General features: G+C 42.5%; 1 protein-coding gene and 1 long non-coding RNA gene across 2 annotated transcripts in view; one reads left to right on the top strand and one right to left on the bottom strand.

Moving 5' to 3' along the window:
- The window catches only part of LYPD6B (LY6/PLAUR domain containing 6B), a 215,431-nt gene extending 214,966 nt beyond the window's left edge, over positions 1-465 (top strand). The window contains exon 6 of the mRNA XM_082840756.1: positions 125-465. Within this exon, the coding sequence (XP_082696882.1) occupies positions 125-289 (165 nt within the window). The 3' untranslated portion in view covers positions 290-465. The remainder of the gene's footprint in view (positions 1-124) is intronic.
- The window catches only part of LOC309962775, a 227,960-nt gene that overhangs the window by 44,279 nt on the left and 166,864 nt on the right, over positions 1-16,817 (bottom strand). The gene's annotated exons all lie outside the window — the stretch shown is intronic.

Genomic DNA, 16,817 nt, shown 5'->3' on the forward strand with positions numbered 1-16,817 from the left:
TAAAAGATAAAAAAATAATTCTGTCCTCAGAGCTGAAGAAGGCTTTTGTTTTTCTTCATTTGACCCTTCCCTCTTCTTCCCTTTATTCACTTGCTCTTTCCTTCTCCTCTTCCTTTGGTAACAGGAGTGTAGGTCTTGCTGTGAAGGGATGATCTGCAATGTTGAGTTACCCACCAACCACACTAATGCGGTCTTTGCTGTGATGCATGCTCAGAGGACGTCTGGCAGCCGTGCCCCTGCGCTCCACCTACCAGTGCTGGCCTGGGCCTTCATGCTGCTGTTGATGTGATACCACCATTCCTGGGCGAGGCAGAGACCAGCCCTCTAAAGCACAAGCCAACAACTGTGTAAACAGTGAACTTTGGAGTGAAGACCCATCTTGCACTTGGTGAAGAATGCTCATCGGACCCCAAAGCAGAAGCCAGGTGCTTAGCTGAAATGCTCCTGCACGAGGCCACTGAGGAAGGGGACTTGGCAGGGACTGAGGGATGTTGTGGATTTTATATTTCTTGATCAAAGGGGCTGCATTTAGTCACTTCTACAAGGAGAGTCTTGCCAGCATCTACTACGGGCAGGTTCAGTAGCCTGTCTTGTCCCCACCTGACCAGGCCTGGAGCAGAAAGGACTCCTTGACTGATCAACTCCTTCAGGGGCTGCTGGATCAGACCCTCTCTCTTCTGTGATTAGCTCAGAGCATCTCTATGAAATATAACCCTTCTCCAATAAGAAAGCAATTTCCCCGCCAACGGTGTAGTCAATGAGAAGGGCAACTACAAGAAGAAAACTTCCAGTGGAACTAATATGAAACCCATTTGCTATTGTGGGGGGAAATAAAACTTTTAAATTATACAATGTAAAATGCATGCTTATGTGTTTCTTGGCCGATGTGGCGATCTCAGATGAAACATTAACCAGTGTCATAAGGGAGGCTAATCGAAGTTATGTGTTCATGCACCACAGGTGATATATTCTAGCTTAAAGTATAAAATTCTACGCCATTGTGACACAGTTTTTTCTTTTGGGTGAAGGACTCTTCTTAGGATGCTAAATGCAAAATTAGTGAGTTGAGAAGGTGAGGAAACCTCCCTGATCAAGGAAGATGATACCTTATCATGTGATGGACCCTCAAAAGTAGCAGCTTAAAGACAGAGAAACTGGCACTAGTGTCCCTCTCCCAGTCAACTTGTCTCTGAATGTCAGGGCCACTAAGAGAACCTTTCTAAACACATGCTAAAGTGTTTGGTCCCCTTGTCTTCTCTTTCCTTCTTATAACACAGTCCCAGAATTTCAAATGAACAACTTCTGTTTCTAGAATCCTAATTTCCTGCCTTTACACTTTGGGGTGACCTTTAAACACTCTGCCCTTGTATGTATAGTGAGGAGCTAATGAAGTATTTGTTTTTTTTTAATTGAGCATCTACCATTAGAGTCCTGAGTGCTCCGTAGAATCCACTAATGATGCTGTCCTTGCATGAGCCACGCGGGCTCATCTACGATGGGGGTTGGCAAACTACGGGCCATGGGACAAATACATCTCACTGCTCTCAGTCTGCCGTAGCAAATAGGCTGTTGACCAGGTGGCTTAAACTAAAACATGTCATCCTCACAGTTCTGGAGGCTGGGAAATGCAAGATCAAGGTGCCAGCAGATCTACTGTCTGGGGAGAGCTCTCTTCCAGGTTTGCAGACTGTGGTTTTCTCATATCCTCTCAGGGCAGAGTGCAGACAGTGAGCATAAGGGTACTAATCGCGTACCCAAAAACATCCGTTTTGAAGCCTGATGTAGATTTATCCTGCCTTTCACTCATGAGGCTCCACTTGCATGACCTAGCCATCTCCCAGAGGCCCCACATCCAAATACCACCACATCTGGGATTTAGGCTCCAACACATGAATTTGGGGGAGACAGAGGCTCACTCTCTAGCAACTACCTATTTCTGTGAACACAGTTTTATTGGAACCCAGCCGTGCCTATTCGTTTACCTATTGTCTACAAGCTTCTTTCCTGCTACAACACCGAGGATGAGTAGATGCAGCAGAGAGCATCTGGCCTATGAAATCTAAAAGATTTACTCTTTTGCCTTCTACAGGAAAAGTGCGCCGACCCCTAACCTCTGAAATGGCAGAAGTGCCTTGGGAGAAAGCTGCTTGCTTTACCGGGACCGTGGTGCTCACGGGGGTTCCTCAGCCTCTGCAGTGGTTTTTGCCAGGTCACTTTCCTTAGATGCATCCATGAATGTTTCTTCGTTTTGATTGCTTGTTCCACTCCTTTGATTCAGCCTCTCAGTAGTTACGTGCTGTTGGAAGGTGCCGAGCCGTCTGTTTCTTCTCATCCTTGACACACTGGGAGAGTCTCCTCCTAAGGCTCTTTAGCTTCCAGTACAACAGGGAGGAAGCAGACATCGTTACCTCCCCGTCTCTGGCTGAAACCCCAGACTCACCTGGAAGCATCCGTTTTGAAGCCTGATGTAGATTTATCCTGCCTTTCACTCAGCACCTTGAAGTATTTGAGTTTTTATCGCTTATGCTTGTTTGAAATTAATTATATATGGCTTCAGTTGGAACATTTTAATAGCATCTTTGGTGGGTGTATTTTTATTCGTCTGTGTAGTTGACGAATTGGTTAAAAAACCATTAGCAGCCAGTATTTTTTTCTGATTTTGTTTCTGCTTTCTAGATGAATGATCTTTCCTTTTTTTTTTCTTTCTTGAGGAAACATCTTAATTTTCTCTTCTTCACCCCACACGTTTTGTTTTCGTGCATTGCCCTCCTTACCTTACCACCGCTCCACTGAGCATTGAAGATAGGGCTATGCTGAGCAAAAGAGAGAACACACAGAGGAAACAAACTCCTGCAAAGGCAGCTGAGTGAGTAGGGGGGCCAGATTTCCAAATATTTAAGAGCATGGGATGCCCCATTAAATTGGAATTTCAGATAAACAACAATTTTTTAGTATAAGTTATTCATGAACTCATAAGTGTGGCTCATCTAAGGCAATGTTTTCAAGTCCCTGTAATCAGAACCTTCTGGGTAACTTCAAAACAATACAAATTCCCAGGGCATCCTGGAGACACTGACTCAGTAGATCTGGGATGGGAGCCCAAGCCTCACCCCAATAATTAAATGTGAAAGAAAAAGCTCCCAGATGATTATGACGCTCAGCCGGGTGTGTTACCCTTGACCTGAGAGGTTTATTCCTTTTTCTGAAGCCCAGTCTTTGGCCACATAATAGAAGTGCTAATGAATAATAAACATGCTCACAGGTAACCTGGGTTGGAGCTGTGGTTCTCATTGTGGTCTCCGGACCAGCAGTGTCAGCATCCCCTGGGAACTTGTTAGAAATGCAAGTGCTCAGCCTCCATTCTAGGCCCATGGAATCAGAAATTCTGAGGGTTCAATCTGTGTTTTAATAAAGTGTCCAGGTGCTTCTGATGCACACGCAAGTTCAAGAACCACTGGACCAGAGAAGTGCTTCCTAAATGTCTTCTGTAAACGGTTCCTTGGTGGCTGCATGAAAATCACTCAGGGAACTTATATTTAAAAAAAAAAAAGAAAGAAAGAAAATCAGACTCCCAGGCCCCAAATCCAGAAAGTCAGCTTCTTTTTGTTGGGGCTGAGTCAGAAAATCTGTATTTTTATAAATTCCTCAAGTGATTCTGATACATAGCCATTTTGGGAGCCACTAAACTAGAGAATGAGAGATGGAGGTGACTTACGGACCAGAAGGCCCAAACTTTTAACACCTGACCTTGAAAGCCCTCTGCATTATAAATGGACTCTGTGTGATGTCTCCAATGTAACTGTTTTAAAACTAGAATCCAAAAATCTAATTAGAGTCCATTGCATGGATTTTTTTAGTCCATTGAATAGTGACTTAGAATGGCCAAGTGTTCCAGACCTCAGATTCATTTCATTTGCTCCTAATGAGCAAGATGATGAAAAGTACTTTGTCAAAATGTCTATTGAAAACTGGAGTAGTGAGGGCATGAGGGTATGTAGGTTTGTTCTTGTAAAGGAGACAAGGGGATTAGCTATGAATATGAGGAGTGTGTGAGGGAATGACCTGTCAAAGGTCCATTTTGAATAGATCTACATTCTAGAATAAACTGAATTCCCATCCATCACTTTCTGAAAAAGAAAAAAAAAAAAAAGGTACAGAACACATCTTTTCCTTGCTGTGTCTAAACCCTCCCCAAATCCAACTCTGAGTGAAGTTAGCAGCCAGAAATTACAGGTATTGTTTTCCATACAGTCTGCATTCTGCTGTGTCAGTCACTGTGTAAAATACATCTCATAAGAAAAGGGAAGGAGGTGGGTCAGTTTCCCTTTCTCACTGGGAGAAAACTTATAAAGCTGTGCAAAGCGTGAAGTAAGCAGTATGAACCGGCACGGACTTAGGAACTGGGAAATATCTCACATGTAAGAAATTACTAACTCTAATGCACAATTTTGGTGACGTCAATTGCCATGTTAGGAAACTTTGCTCTGACCTTTGGATCTTGGACATTTTATTTTTCACCTAGATCTTGGTCACTGACTCTTTGATTTGTGGAGGGTTTCACTGTGATGCTGGATATGTCAGGGGACAAAGCATGCCAGAGGACAAAGGTGAATAGTGGATGCACAAAGGTGAAAGTTGTAGAAACTGGAGAGAAAATGGCTGTCGTAATTTCAGTCTGCCTTTAGGCATAGCTCCACGGCTGTGCACCCGAAACAGTCTAGCATCTTCCTGTCACACCTCCCACTTCTCCTTTGGCCTTCATAGTTCTGTCTCCTCCCCCATCCCCCTCCCTCATTGCCTTGGCCTCTTTTATCAGATGCTGAGGCTAGGAGCTGAGCTATCTAGGGGGTAATCCAGAATGTGAGTTACTCAGAGTGTAGGCTGTGAAAAATAGGGCTTTCACAGCTCAATCCCAAGAATACTATTCAAGGAGTCCGGGAACCTGCATTTTGAACAAGCATCTATCTGGTCATGAATCTGGTGATTCTGATACTGGTAGTCTTAGGGCATCATCCTTACAAACAATAATGCAGGGCCTCAGTATAAGGCTGTAGCGGCTTTACTGAGAGCATCCACCATGCAACTCCTAAACCTCCATATCTGGACTTTTTTGGTCTATGAGAATTGGTCCCAGTGAAGGGGCTAGGAGCAACTGGAGGACACCATGGCTTGGCAGACCTGCCCTGTTGGGGATGGTCCTGGGAGGCCTGGACAAGTGGGACCTGCAGGAAACCTGTACCTCTTCTAGCCAAGCAGGATGTCCAGGGTTCTGACCACTGACTAGACTCCCTGCAAGTCATGGCTGTGTCCGCAGCAGGAGCAACACGAAGCCAAGGGCAATGGAGCCTGTCCACAGAGGCTAAGCAGAGATGAAAGACCAGATCCAACTCAAATATTCTCTAAAGGAGGATAAGCAACAGGGGGCAAGCAGGTCCTGGAGACAGACTCTGTCTAGGAGAGTGCCTTTTAGAGAGTGATGTATCCATCCAGATGACTTCAACTACAAATAACAAAGAGGCCCAATCAAACTGGCATAAATAAATATGTGGCTCACACAACTAGAAGTCCGGAGGGAGAGTGGGATTCAGGGTGGACTTAACTCGGTGGCTCTAGCTCCGTTCTCTGCTGTTCTTTTGGCTCCAGCTCCCCCATGTCCTCTGGTAAGGAGGTGGCACAGCTATCCCATATGTCCCAGCCAACATCCGGGGAAGAGACAGAGGGATACTACTGGACACGTGCCAGGAAGTGAAAGTCTTCACTCAGGCTCCCAGCAAATCACAAAGGAAGCCAAGGAAGATGTGGTTACGCATGGCTTAGTACAGCTGAAGGGCGACCTCTGTCCCCTGAGGCATGTGTGGTGCACGGCAGAGGGTAGATAAGCTGAGCAAAATAGGAATTAAAGAGGAGGAAGGAAGAAATGGATCTGGGAGGACAGCCAGAAATGTCTGCTCCAGATTCCCACAGTCTGAGGCCATGTCAGGAGGCAGCTGTTAAGGCGGCTGAGAAAGTGCTCATGTGTTAGAGAGAAGCCAGCCAAGCCCTCTGAAGCTGTACGGACTTGCCCTAACCCCACAGCTAGTTGGTAGCAGACCCAGACAGAGAAACTCTGCCGCCTACTGCAATTTCCACCAAGTTCTCTTTTGATTAATGTAGGTTGTACATCTGCACGGAGTGGAGAGAGTATTCAGCACTTCCCAAACTATTCTGCAAGAGAAGCTTTTCTTTCTCGAGTATCTGAGTTCCACAGAACACCCTCTGTTAAGCCAACACTACTTTGCAAAGGTAGAGAAATATCAGGGGGAAACTGCAGAACTCGGGGGATGGGGATGGAACTGACCCCTAAAATAAGTGGTATATCCTAGGTGGTTGGTGAACACATGCTAAGTGCACAAACCTTGACTCCTTCAGAAACACTCACTGCTCCAAGAGCTCGGGCTCCATTCTATATAGACTTGTGTCCACTATCTGTAGGTAAGCAAAGGCAGAAAACTAAGACACTGCCTTAAAAACGGGCAAAATGCTTAAAAAAAAATTCTTTTCTCATGTTGTTGACCTATCAGTGTCCTGAACTAATTTTGATCCCACTCATGGCATTTCTGTCTAGCTCCGAAGGGCCCACTACTCCTTAGGACTCAACTGTAAATCAATCTGGAAGGCACTGTTTTCTGAGGATTATGTATTCCCCTCTTTCCATATGCCCTTTGAAGAATTATCTGAAGTAGTCACTTGTTATTTTAAATATTTTTAGATTATGAAATTAATCTTTAGTCAGAGATGGGTCCTGAATACTAAGTACTTATCCTTATTTTAACTAATGAATTTAGACCAGAATTTACTAATAGACTGAAGATGCCTTTTTGTCAGAGATGTGGACATACTCTCAAGGAAAGTCTTTATCTCATCTAACAAAAGAAAATGAAGATAGGATCTTCCAGGTTGGTGAACGCATGGAGGCTCAGAGAGGGCAAGGGAGCTCACACCCCTTCCCACAGCCTTGCCTAAGCATCTTTTACCATAAACCACTTCCCACTGGCCACAAAGCTCTACCCATGTGTCAACAGTGGTGTCCATCCACTATGATGCCTTAACTTGCACCTCTGGCCACTTGCTCAGGTGAAGGCAGGAGACAAGATGGTGGAGTAGAAGGACTTGAGCTCACCTCCTCTCATGAAAACACCAAAGTCACAACTCCTGAACAACCATCGACAAAAAAGACGGTAACCTACCAAAAGAGATATTCTACCTCCAAAGACAAAGAAGAAGCCACAAAGAGATGGTAGGAGAGGTGCTTTCACAATATAATCAAATCCCATACCTGCCAGGTAGGTGACCCACAGGCTGGAAAATAATTATACCACAGAGGTTCTCTCACAGGAGTAGGAGTTCTGAGCCCCAAATCAGGCTCCCCAGCCTGGGGGTGTGGTATTGGGAGGAGGAGCCCCCAGAACATTTGGCTTTGAAGGGCAGAAGGGTTTGAGTGCAGGAGCTCCACAGGATTGGGGGAAACAGACTCCACTCTTGGAGGGGGCACACGAGATTTCATGTGCACTGGGACCAGGGCAAAGCAGTGACTCCATAGGAGCCTGGAACAGACAGACATGTGGGTCTTGGAGGGTCTCTGGGGGAGAAAGGTTGGCTATAGTTCACTGTGTGGGCAAGGACACTGGTGGCAGAGGCCCCAATGAATGTTCATCAGTGTGAGCTCTCCTGGAGTTCACCAATGTAGCACCAAGACCCGGCCCCTCCTAACAGCCTGCAGGCTCCAGTGCTGGAATGCCTCAGGCCAAACAACCAACAGGGTGGGATACAGCCCTGCCCACCCGAGGGACAGGACCCAGCTCCACCCATCAGTAGGCAGGCGCCAGTCTCTCCCACCATGAAGCCTTCACAAGCCCCTGGACCAACTTCACCCACGAAGGGGCAGACACCAGACTACAGACCTGCAGCCTGAGAAACAGAGACCACAAACACAGAAAGCTAGATAAAATGGGACAGCAAAGAAATATATTCCAGATAAAGGAACAAGATAAAATCCCAGAAGAACAACTAAGTGAAGTGGAGATAGGCAATCTGCCTGAAAAAGAATTTAGAGTAATGATAGTAAAGATGATCCAAGATCTTGTAAAAAGAATGGAAACATAGATCAAGGAGATTCAAGAAATGTTAAACAAAGACCCAAAAGAATTAAAGAACAAACAGAGATGAACAATACAATAACTGAAATGAAAAACACACTAGAAGGAATCAACAGCAGAATAAGTGAGGCAGAAGAATGAATAAGTGAGCTGGAAGACAGACTGGTGGAAATCACTGCTGCAGAACAGAATAAAGAAAAATGAATGAAAAGAAATGAGGACAGTCTAAGACATCCCTGGGAGAACATTAAATGCACCAACATTTGCATGGAGAAGGAGAGAGAGAAAGGGCCTGAGAAAACATTTGAAGAGATAATAGCTGAAAACTTCCCTAACATGGGAAAGGAAACACTCAAGTCCAGGAAGCACAGAGAGTCCCATGCAGGATAAACCCAAGGAGAAAGACACCAAGACACATATTAATCAAACTGACAAAAATTAAGACAAAAAATATTAAAAAGCACAAGGGAAAAGCAACAAATAACATACAACAGAATCCCCATACAGTTATCAGTTGATTTCTCAGCAGAAACTCTGCAAGCCAGATGGGAGTGGCATGATATATTTAAAGTGACGAAAGGGAAAAACCTACAACCAAGAATACTTTACCCAGCAAGGCTCTCGTTCACATTTGATGGAGAAATCAAAAGCTTTACAGACAAGCAAAAGCTAAGAGAATTCAGCACCACCAAACCAGCTTTGAAACAAATGCTAAAGGAATTTCTCTAGGCAGAAAAGAAAAGGACGCAACTAGAAACAAGAAAACTACAAATGAGAAAGCTCACCAGTAAAGGCAAACATAAAGGTAGGAAATCATCCACAAACAAATATATCAAAACTAGAAATTGTTGAGGAGAGTACAAATGCAGGATATTGGAAATGCATCTGAAATTGAGAGACCAGCAACTTAAAACAATCGTGTATATAGGTATAGACTTCTATATCAAAACCTCATGGTAACCACAAACCAAAAATCTACAATAAATACACATGCAAAAAAGAAAAAGCAATCCAAACACAACTCTAAAGATAGTCATCAAATCACAAGAGAACAAAAGAGAAAGGGAAGAAAAATGACCTACAAAAACAAATCCTAACAATTAACAAAATGGCAGTAAGAACATACATATCAATAATTATCTTAAATGTAAATGCTCCAACCAAAAGACACAAACTGGCTGAATGGATACAAAAACAAGACTTGTATATATGCTGTCTACAAGAGACCCACTTCAGATCTAGGAACACATACAGACTAAAAGTGAAGGGATGGAAAAAGGTACTCCATGCAAATGGAAATCAAATGAAAGCTGGAATAGCAATGCTCATATCAGACGAAATAGACTTCAAAATAAAGACTGTTACAAGAGACAAAGATGGACACTACCTCATAATGGATCAACCCAAGAAGAAGAAGTAACAATTATAAATATATATGCACCCTACACAGGAGCACTTCAATACGTAAGGCAAATGCTAGTAACCATAAAAGGAGATATTGACAGTAACACTAAAATAGTAGGGGATTTTAGCACCCCACTTACATCAATGGATAGATCATCCAGACAGAAGATCAATAAGGAAACACAGGCCTTAAGTGACACATTAGACCAGATGGACTTAATTGATATTTATAGAGCATTCCATCTGGAAGCAGCAAAATACACATTCTTTCAAGTGCACGTGGAACATTCTCCACGGTAGATCACATGCTGGGCCACAAAGCAAACCTCGGGAAATTTAAGAACACTGAAATCATATCAAGCATCATTTCCGACCACAATGCTAGGAGATTAGAAATCAAGTACAAGAAAAAAACTGTAAAAAACACAAACTCATGGAGGCTAAACAATATGTTACTATGTTACTAAACAACCAATCACCAAAGAAATCAAAGAGAAAATCAAAAAATACCTAGAGAGAGAAATTCAAGATGGCGGGAGAGTAAGACGCAGAGATCACCTTCCTCCCCACAAATACATCAGAAATACATCTACATGTGGAACAACTTCTTCAGAACACCTACTGAACACTGGCAGAAGACCTCAGAGTTCCCAAAAGGCAAGAAACTCCCGACGTACCTGGCTAGGGCAAAAGAAAAAAGAAAAAACAGAGACAAAAGAATAGGGACAGGACCTGCACCTTAGGGAGGGAGCTGTGAAGGAGGAAAGGTTTCCACACACTAGGAAGCCCCTTCACTGGAGGAGACGGGGGGTTGGCAGGGGGGAAGCTTTAGAGCCATAGAGGGGCGCAGCAACAGGGGTGCAGAAGGCAAAGCACAGAGATTCCCACACAGAGAATTGGTGCCAACGAGCACTCACCAGCATGAGAGGCTTGTCTGCTCGCCCAATGGGGTGGGTGGGGGCTGGAAAATGAGGCTCCAGCTTTGGAGGTGAGACCCCAGGAAGAGAACTGGGGTTGGCTGTGTGAACACAGCCTGAAGGGGGCTAGTGTGCCACAGCTAGCTGGAGGGAGTCTGGGAAAAAGTCTGGAACTGCCTAAGAGGCAAGAGACCACAGTTTCAGGGTGTGTGAGGTGAGGGGATTCAAAGCACCGCCTAAACAAGCTCCAGAGATGGGCACAAGCCGTGGCTATCAGTGCAGAAACCAGAGACGGGCATGAAAAACTAAGGCTGCTGCTGCAGCCACCAAGAACGCTGTGTGCAAGCACAGGTCACTAACCACACCTCCCCTCACAGGAGCCTGTGCAGCCCACCACTGCCAGGGTCCCATGATCCAGGGACAACTTCCCCGGGAGAACACACAGCACGCTTCAGGCAGTTGCAATGTCACGCCGGCCTCTGCCACCACAGGCTTGCCCTGGATTCCGTACCCCTCCCTCCCCTCTACCTGAGTGAGCCAGAGCCCCTTAATCAGCTGCTCCTTTAACCCTGTCCTGTCTGGGCAGGGAACAGACACCCTCAGGTGACCTACACACAGAGGCAGGGCCAAATCCAAAGCTGAGCCCCAGGAGCTGTGCGAACAAAGAAAAGGAAATTCCTCCCAGCAGCCTCAGGAGCAGCGGATAAATCTCCACAATCAACTTGATGTACCCTGCATCTGTGGAATACCTGAACAGACAATGAATCCCAGAATTGAAGCGGTGGACTTTTGGAGCAACTGTAGACTTAGGGTGTCCTTTCTGCAAGTAATTTGTTTCTGGTTTTATGTTTATCTTAGTTTAGTATTTAGAGTTTATTATCATTGGAGATTTGTTTGTTGACTGGGTTGCTCGCTTCCTTTTTTTTAAATATATATATATATATATTTTTTTCTTTTTCAATTTTACTGAGTGTGTACATGTATGCTTCCTTGTGTGAGTTAGTCTCTATAGCTTTGCTTTTACCATTTGACCTTGGGCTCTGTCTGTCCATTTTTTTTGTTTGTTTTGTTCTTAGTATAGTTTTTAGTGCTTGTTATCATTGGTGGATATGTATTTTGGTTTGGTTGCTCTCTTCTTTCTTTATTATTATTACTTTCTAATTTTTTTACTTTTAATAATTTTTTATTTTAATAACTTTGTTTTTCTTTCTTTCTTTTTTTCTCCATTTTCTTCTGAGCTGTGTGGCTGACAGGGTCTTGGTGCTCCAGCCGGGTATCAGGCATGTGCCTCTGAGGTGGGAGAGCCGAGTTCAGCACACTCTTCCACCAGAAACCTCCCAGCTCCATGTAATATCAAACAGCGAAAGCTCTCTCATAGATCTCCAGCTCAGTGCTAAGACCCAGCTCCACTCAATGACCAGCAAGCTACAGTGCTAGACACCCTTGCCAAACAACTAGAAAGACATGAACACAACCCCACCCATTAGCAGAGAGTCTGCCTAAAATCGTAATAAGGTCACACACCCCAAAACATTACCAGACGCAGTCCTGCTCACCAGAAAGACAAGATCCAGGCTCATCCACCAGAACACAGGCACCAGTCCCCTCCACAAGGAAGCCTACACAACCCACTGAACTAAACTTAGCCACTGGGGGCAGACACCAAAAACAACGGGAACTACGAACCTTAAGCCTGCAAAACGGAGACCCCAAGCACAGTAAGTTAAGAAAAATGAGAGGACAGAAAAACACACAGAAGATGAAGGAGCAAGGTAAAAACCCACCAGACCAAACAAATGAAGAGGAAATAGGCAGTCTACCTGAAAGAGAATTCAGAGTAATGATAGTAAAGATTATCCAAAATCTTCGAAATAGAATGGAGAAAATACAAGAAACGTTTAACAAGGACGTAGAAGACCTAAAGAGCAAACAAACAATGATGAACAATACAATAAATGAAATTAAAAATTCTCTAGAAGGAATCAATAGCAGAATAAATGACGCAGAAGAACGGATAAGTGACCTGGAAGATAAAATAGTGGAAATAACTACCACAGAGCAGAATAAAGAGAAGAGAATGAAAATAACTGAGGACACTCTCAGAGACCTCTGGGACAACAATATATGCACCAACATTCGAATTATAGGGGTCCCAAAAGAAGAAGAGAAAAAGAAAGGGACTGAGAGAATATTTGAAGAGATTATAGTTGAAAACTTCCCTAAACTGGAAAAGGAAATAGTCAATCAAGGAAGCACAGAGAGTCCCCTACAATATTAAATACATATTTAATACATATATTATTAATCAATCATATATTATATTATATATTATAATAATACAATATAATATTATTAATACATATATTAATCAAACTATCAAAAATTAATACAAAAAAGTATTAAAAGCAGCAAGGGAAAAACAACAAATAACATACAAGGGAATCCCCATAAGGTTAACAGCTGACCTTTCAGCAGAAACTCTGCAAGCCAGAAGGGAGTGGCAGGACATATTTAAAGTGATGAAAGGGAAAAACCTAAAACGAAGATTACTCTACGCAGCATAGATCTCATTCAGATTCAACAGAGAAATTAAAAGCTTTACAGACAAGCAAAAGTTAAGAGAATTCAGCACCACCAAACGAGCTTTAAAACAAATGCTAAAGGAATTTCTCTAGGCAGGAAACACAAGCGAAGGAAAAGACCTACAATAACAAACCCAAAACAATTAAGAAAATGGTAATAGGAACGTACATATCGATAACTACCTTAAATGTAAACGGATTAAATGCTCCCACCAAAAGACACAGACTGGCTGAGTGGATACAAAAACAAGACCCGTATATATGCTGTCTACAAGAGACCCACTTCAGACCTACGGACACGTACAGACTGAAAGTGAGGGGATGGAAAAAGATATTCCGTGCAAATGGAAACCAAAAGAAAGCTAGAGCAGCAATTCTCATATTAAACAAAATAGACTTTAAAATAAAGACTATTACAAGAGACAAAGAAGGACACTCAATGATCAAGGGATCCATCCAAAAAGAAGACATAACAGCCAACATAGGAGCACCTCAATACATAAGGCAAATGCTAACAGCCATAAAAGGAGAAATCGACAGTAACACAATTATAGTAGGAGATATTAAGACCCCTCTTTCACCAATGGACAGATCATCCAAAATGAAAATAAATAAGGAAACACAAGCTTTCAATGACATATTAAACAAGATGGGCTTAATTGCTATTTGTAGGACATTCCATCCCAAAACAACAGAATACACTTTCTTCTCTAGTGCTCATGAAACGTTCTCCAGGACAGATCATATCTTGAGTTAAAAAACAAGCCTTGGTAAATTTAAGAAAACTGATATTGTATCAAGTATCTTTTCTGACCACAACGCTATCAGACTAGATATCAATTACAGAAAATATTTGTAAAAAATACAAACACATGGAGGCTAAAGAATACACTACTAAATAACCAAGAGATCACTGAAGAAATCAAAGAGGAAATCAAAAATTACCTACAAACAAGTGACAATAAAAACAGAACAACCTATGGAATTCAGCAAAAGCAGTACTAAGATGGAAGTTTACAGCAATACAATCCTACCTCAAGAAACAAGAAACAGGGCTTCCCTGGTGGTGCAGTGGTTGAGAGTCCACCTGTCGATGCAGGGGACACTGGTTCGTGCCCCGGTCCAGGAAGATCCCACATGCTGCGGAGTGGCTGGGCCCACGAGCCATGGCTGCTGAGCTTGCGCATCCAGAGCCTGTGCTCCAGAACGGGAGAGGCCACAGCAGTGAGAGGCCCATGTACCGCTAAATAAATAAATAAAATTTTAAAAAGGAAGAAAAAAAAGAAACAAACATCTCAAGAAACAACCTAACCATACACCTAAAGCTATTAGAGAAAGAAGAACAAAAAAAAAAACCAAAGTTAGCAGAAGGAAAGAAATCATAAAGATCAGATCAGAAATAAATGAAAAAGAAATGAAGGAAAAAACAGCATGGGTTTCCCTGGTGGCGCAGTGGTTGGGAGTCCGCCTGCCGATGCAGGGGACACGGGTTCGTGCCCCGGTCCGGGAAGATCTCACATGCTGCAGAGCAGCTGGGCCCGTGAGCCATGGCCCATGAGCCTGCGCGTCCGGAGCCTGTGCTCCGCAATGGGAGAGGCCACAGTAGTGAGAGGCCCGCGTAACGCAAAAAAAAAATAAAAAATTAAAAAAATTTTTTTTTTAAAAATAAAAAAAAATAGCAAAGATCAATAAAACCAAAAGCTGGTTCTTTGAGAAGATAAACAAAATTGATAAACCATTAGCCCGACTCCTCAAGGAAAAAGGGAGAACACTCAAATCAACAGAATTAGAAATGAAAAAGAAGTAAAACTGACACTGCAGAGGATCATGAGATATTACTACAAAGGATCATGAGAGATTACTACAAGCAACTCTATGCCAATAAAATGGACAACCTGGAAGAAATGGACGAATTCTTAGAAAAGCACAACCTTCTGAGACTGAACCAAGAAGAAACAGAAAATATAAACAGACCAATCACAAGCACTGAAATGGAAACTGTGATTAAAATCTTCCAACAAACACATGCCCAGGACCAGATGGCTTCACAGGCGAATTCTATCAAACAATTAGAGAAGAGCTAAAACCTATCCTTCAGAAACTATTCCAAAATATAGCAGAGGGAGGAACACTCCAAAACTCATTCTATGAGGCCACCATCACCCTGATATGAAAACCAAATAAAGATGTAAAAAAGAAAGAACACTACAGGTCAATATCACTGATGAACACAGACGCAAAAATCCTCAACAAAATACTAGCAAACGAAATCCAACAGCACATTAAAAGGATCATACAACATGATCAAGTGGGGTGTATCCCAGGAATGCAAGGATTGTTCAATATACGCAAACCAATCAATGTGATATACCATATTAGCAAACTGAAGGAGAAAAACCACATGATCACCTCAATAGATGCAGAAAACGCTTGCAACAAAGTTCAACACCCGTTTATGATAAAAACCCTCCAGAAACTAGGCATAGAGGGAACTTACCTCAACATAATAAAGGCCATATATGACAAAAACAGAGCACACATCATTCTCAATGGTGAAAAACAGAAACCATTTCCTCAGATCAGGAACAAGTCAAGGTTGTCTACTCTCACCACTATTATTCAACATAGTTTTGGAAGTTTTAGCCACAGCAATCAGAGAAGGAAAAGAAATAAAAGGAATCCAAATAGGAAAAGAAGAAGTAAAGCTGTCACTGTTTGCAGATGACATGATATTATACATAGAGTATCGTAAAGATGCTACCAGAAAACGACTAGAGCTAATCAATGAATTTGATAAAGTAGCAGGATGCAAAATTAATGCACAGAATCTCTTGCATTCCTATACACTAATGATGAAAAATCTGAAAGAGAAATTAAGGAAACACTTCCATTTACCACTGCAACAAAAAGAATTAAATACCTAGGAATAAACCTACCTAAGGAGACAAAAGACCTGTATGCAGAAAACTATAAGACACTGATGAAAGAAATTAAGGATGATACAAACAGACGGAGAGAAATACCATGTTCTTGGATTGGAAGAATCAACACTGTGAAAATGACTACACTACCCAAAGGAATCTACAGATTCAGTGCAATCCCTATCAAACTACCAATGGCACTTTTCACAGAACTAGAACAAAAAATTTCACAATGTGTATGGAAACACAAAAGACCCCATATAGCCAAAGCAATCTTGAGAAAGAAAAATGGAGCTGGAGGAATCAGACTCCCTGACTTCAGACTATACTACAAAGCTACAGTAATCAAGACAGTATAGTACTGGCCCAAAAACAGAAATATAGATCAATGGAACAGGATAGATAACCAGAGATAAACCCAGGTACATATGGTCACCTTATTTTTGATAAAGGAGGCAAGAATATACAATGGAGAAAAGACAGCCTCTTCAATAAGTGGTGCTGGGAAAATTGGACAGCTACATGTAAAAGAATGAAATTAGACACTCCCTAACACCATACACAAAAATAAACTCAAAATGACCCAAATGTAAGGCCAGACACTATCGACAACCCTCAGAATGGGAGGAAAATATTTGCAATTGAAGCAACTGACAAAGGATTAATCTCCAAAATTTACAAGCAGCTCATGCAGCTCAATATCAAAAAAACATACAACCCAATCCAAAATGGGCAGAAGACATTTCTCCAAAGAACATATACAGACTGCCAACAAACACATGAAAGAATGCTCAACAGCACTAATCATTAGAGAAATGCAAATCAAACTACAATGAGGTATTACCTCACACCAGTCAG

The sequence above is a fragment of the Leucopleurus acutus genome (assembly GCF_964270905.1).
Source record: "Leucopleurus acutus genome assembly, chromosome: 6".
NCBI classification, from domain to species: domain Eukaryota; kingdom Metazoa; phylum Chordata; class Mammalia; order Artiodactyla; family Delphinidae; genus Leucopleurus; species Leucopleurus acutus.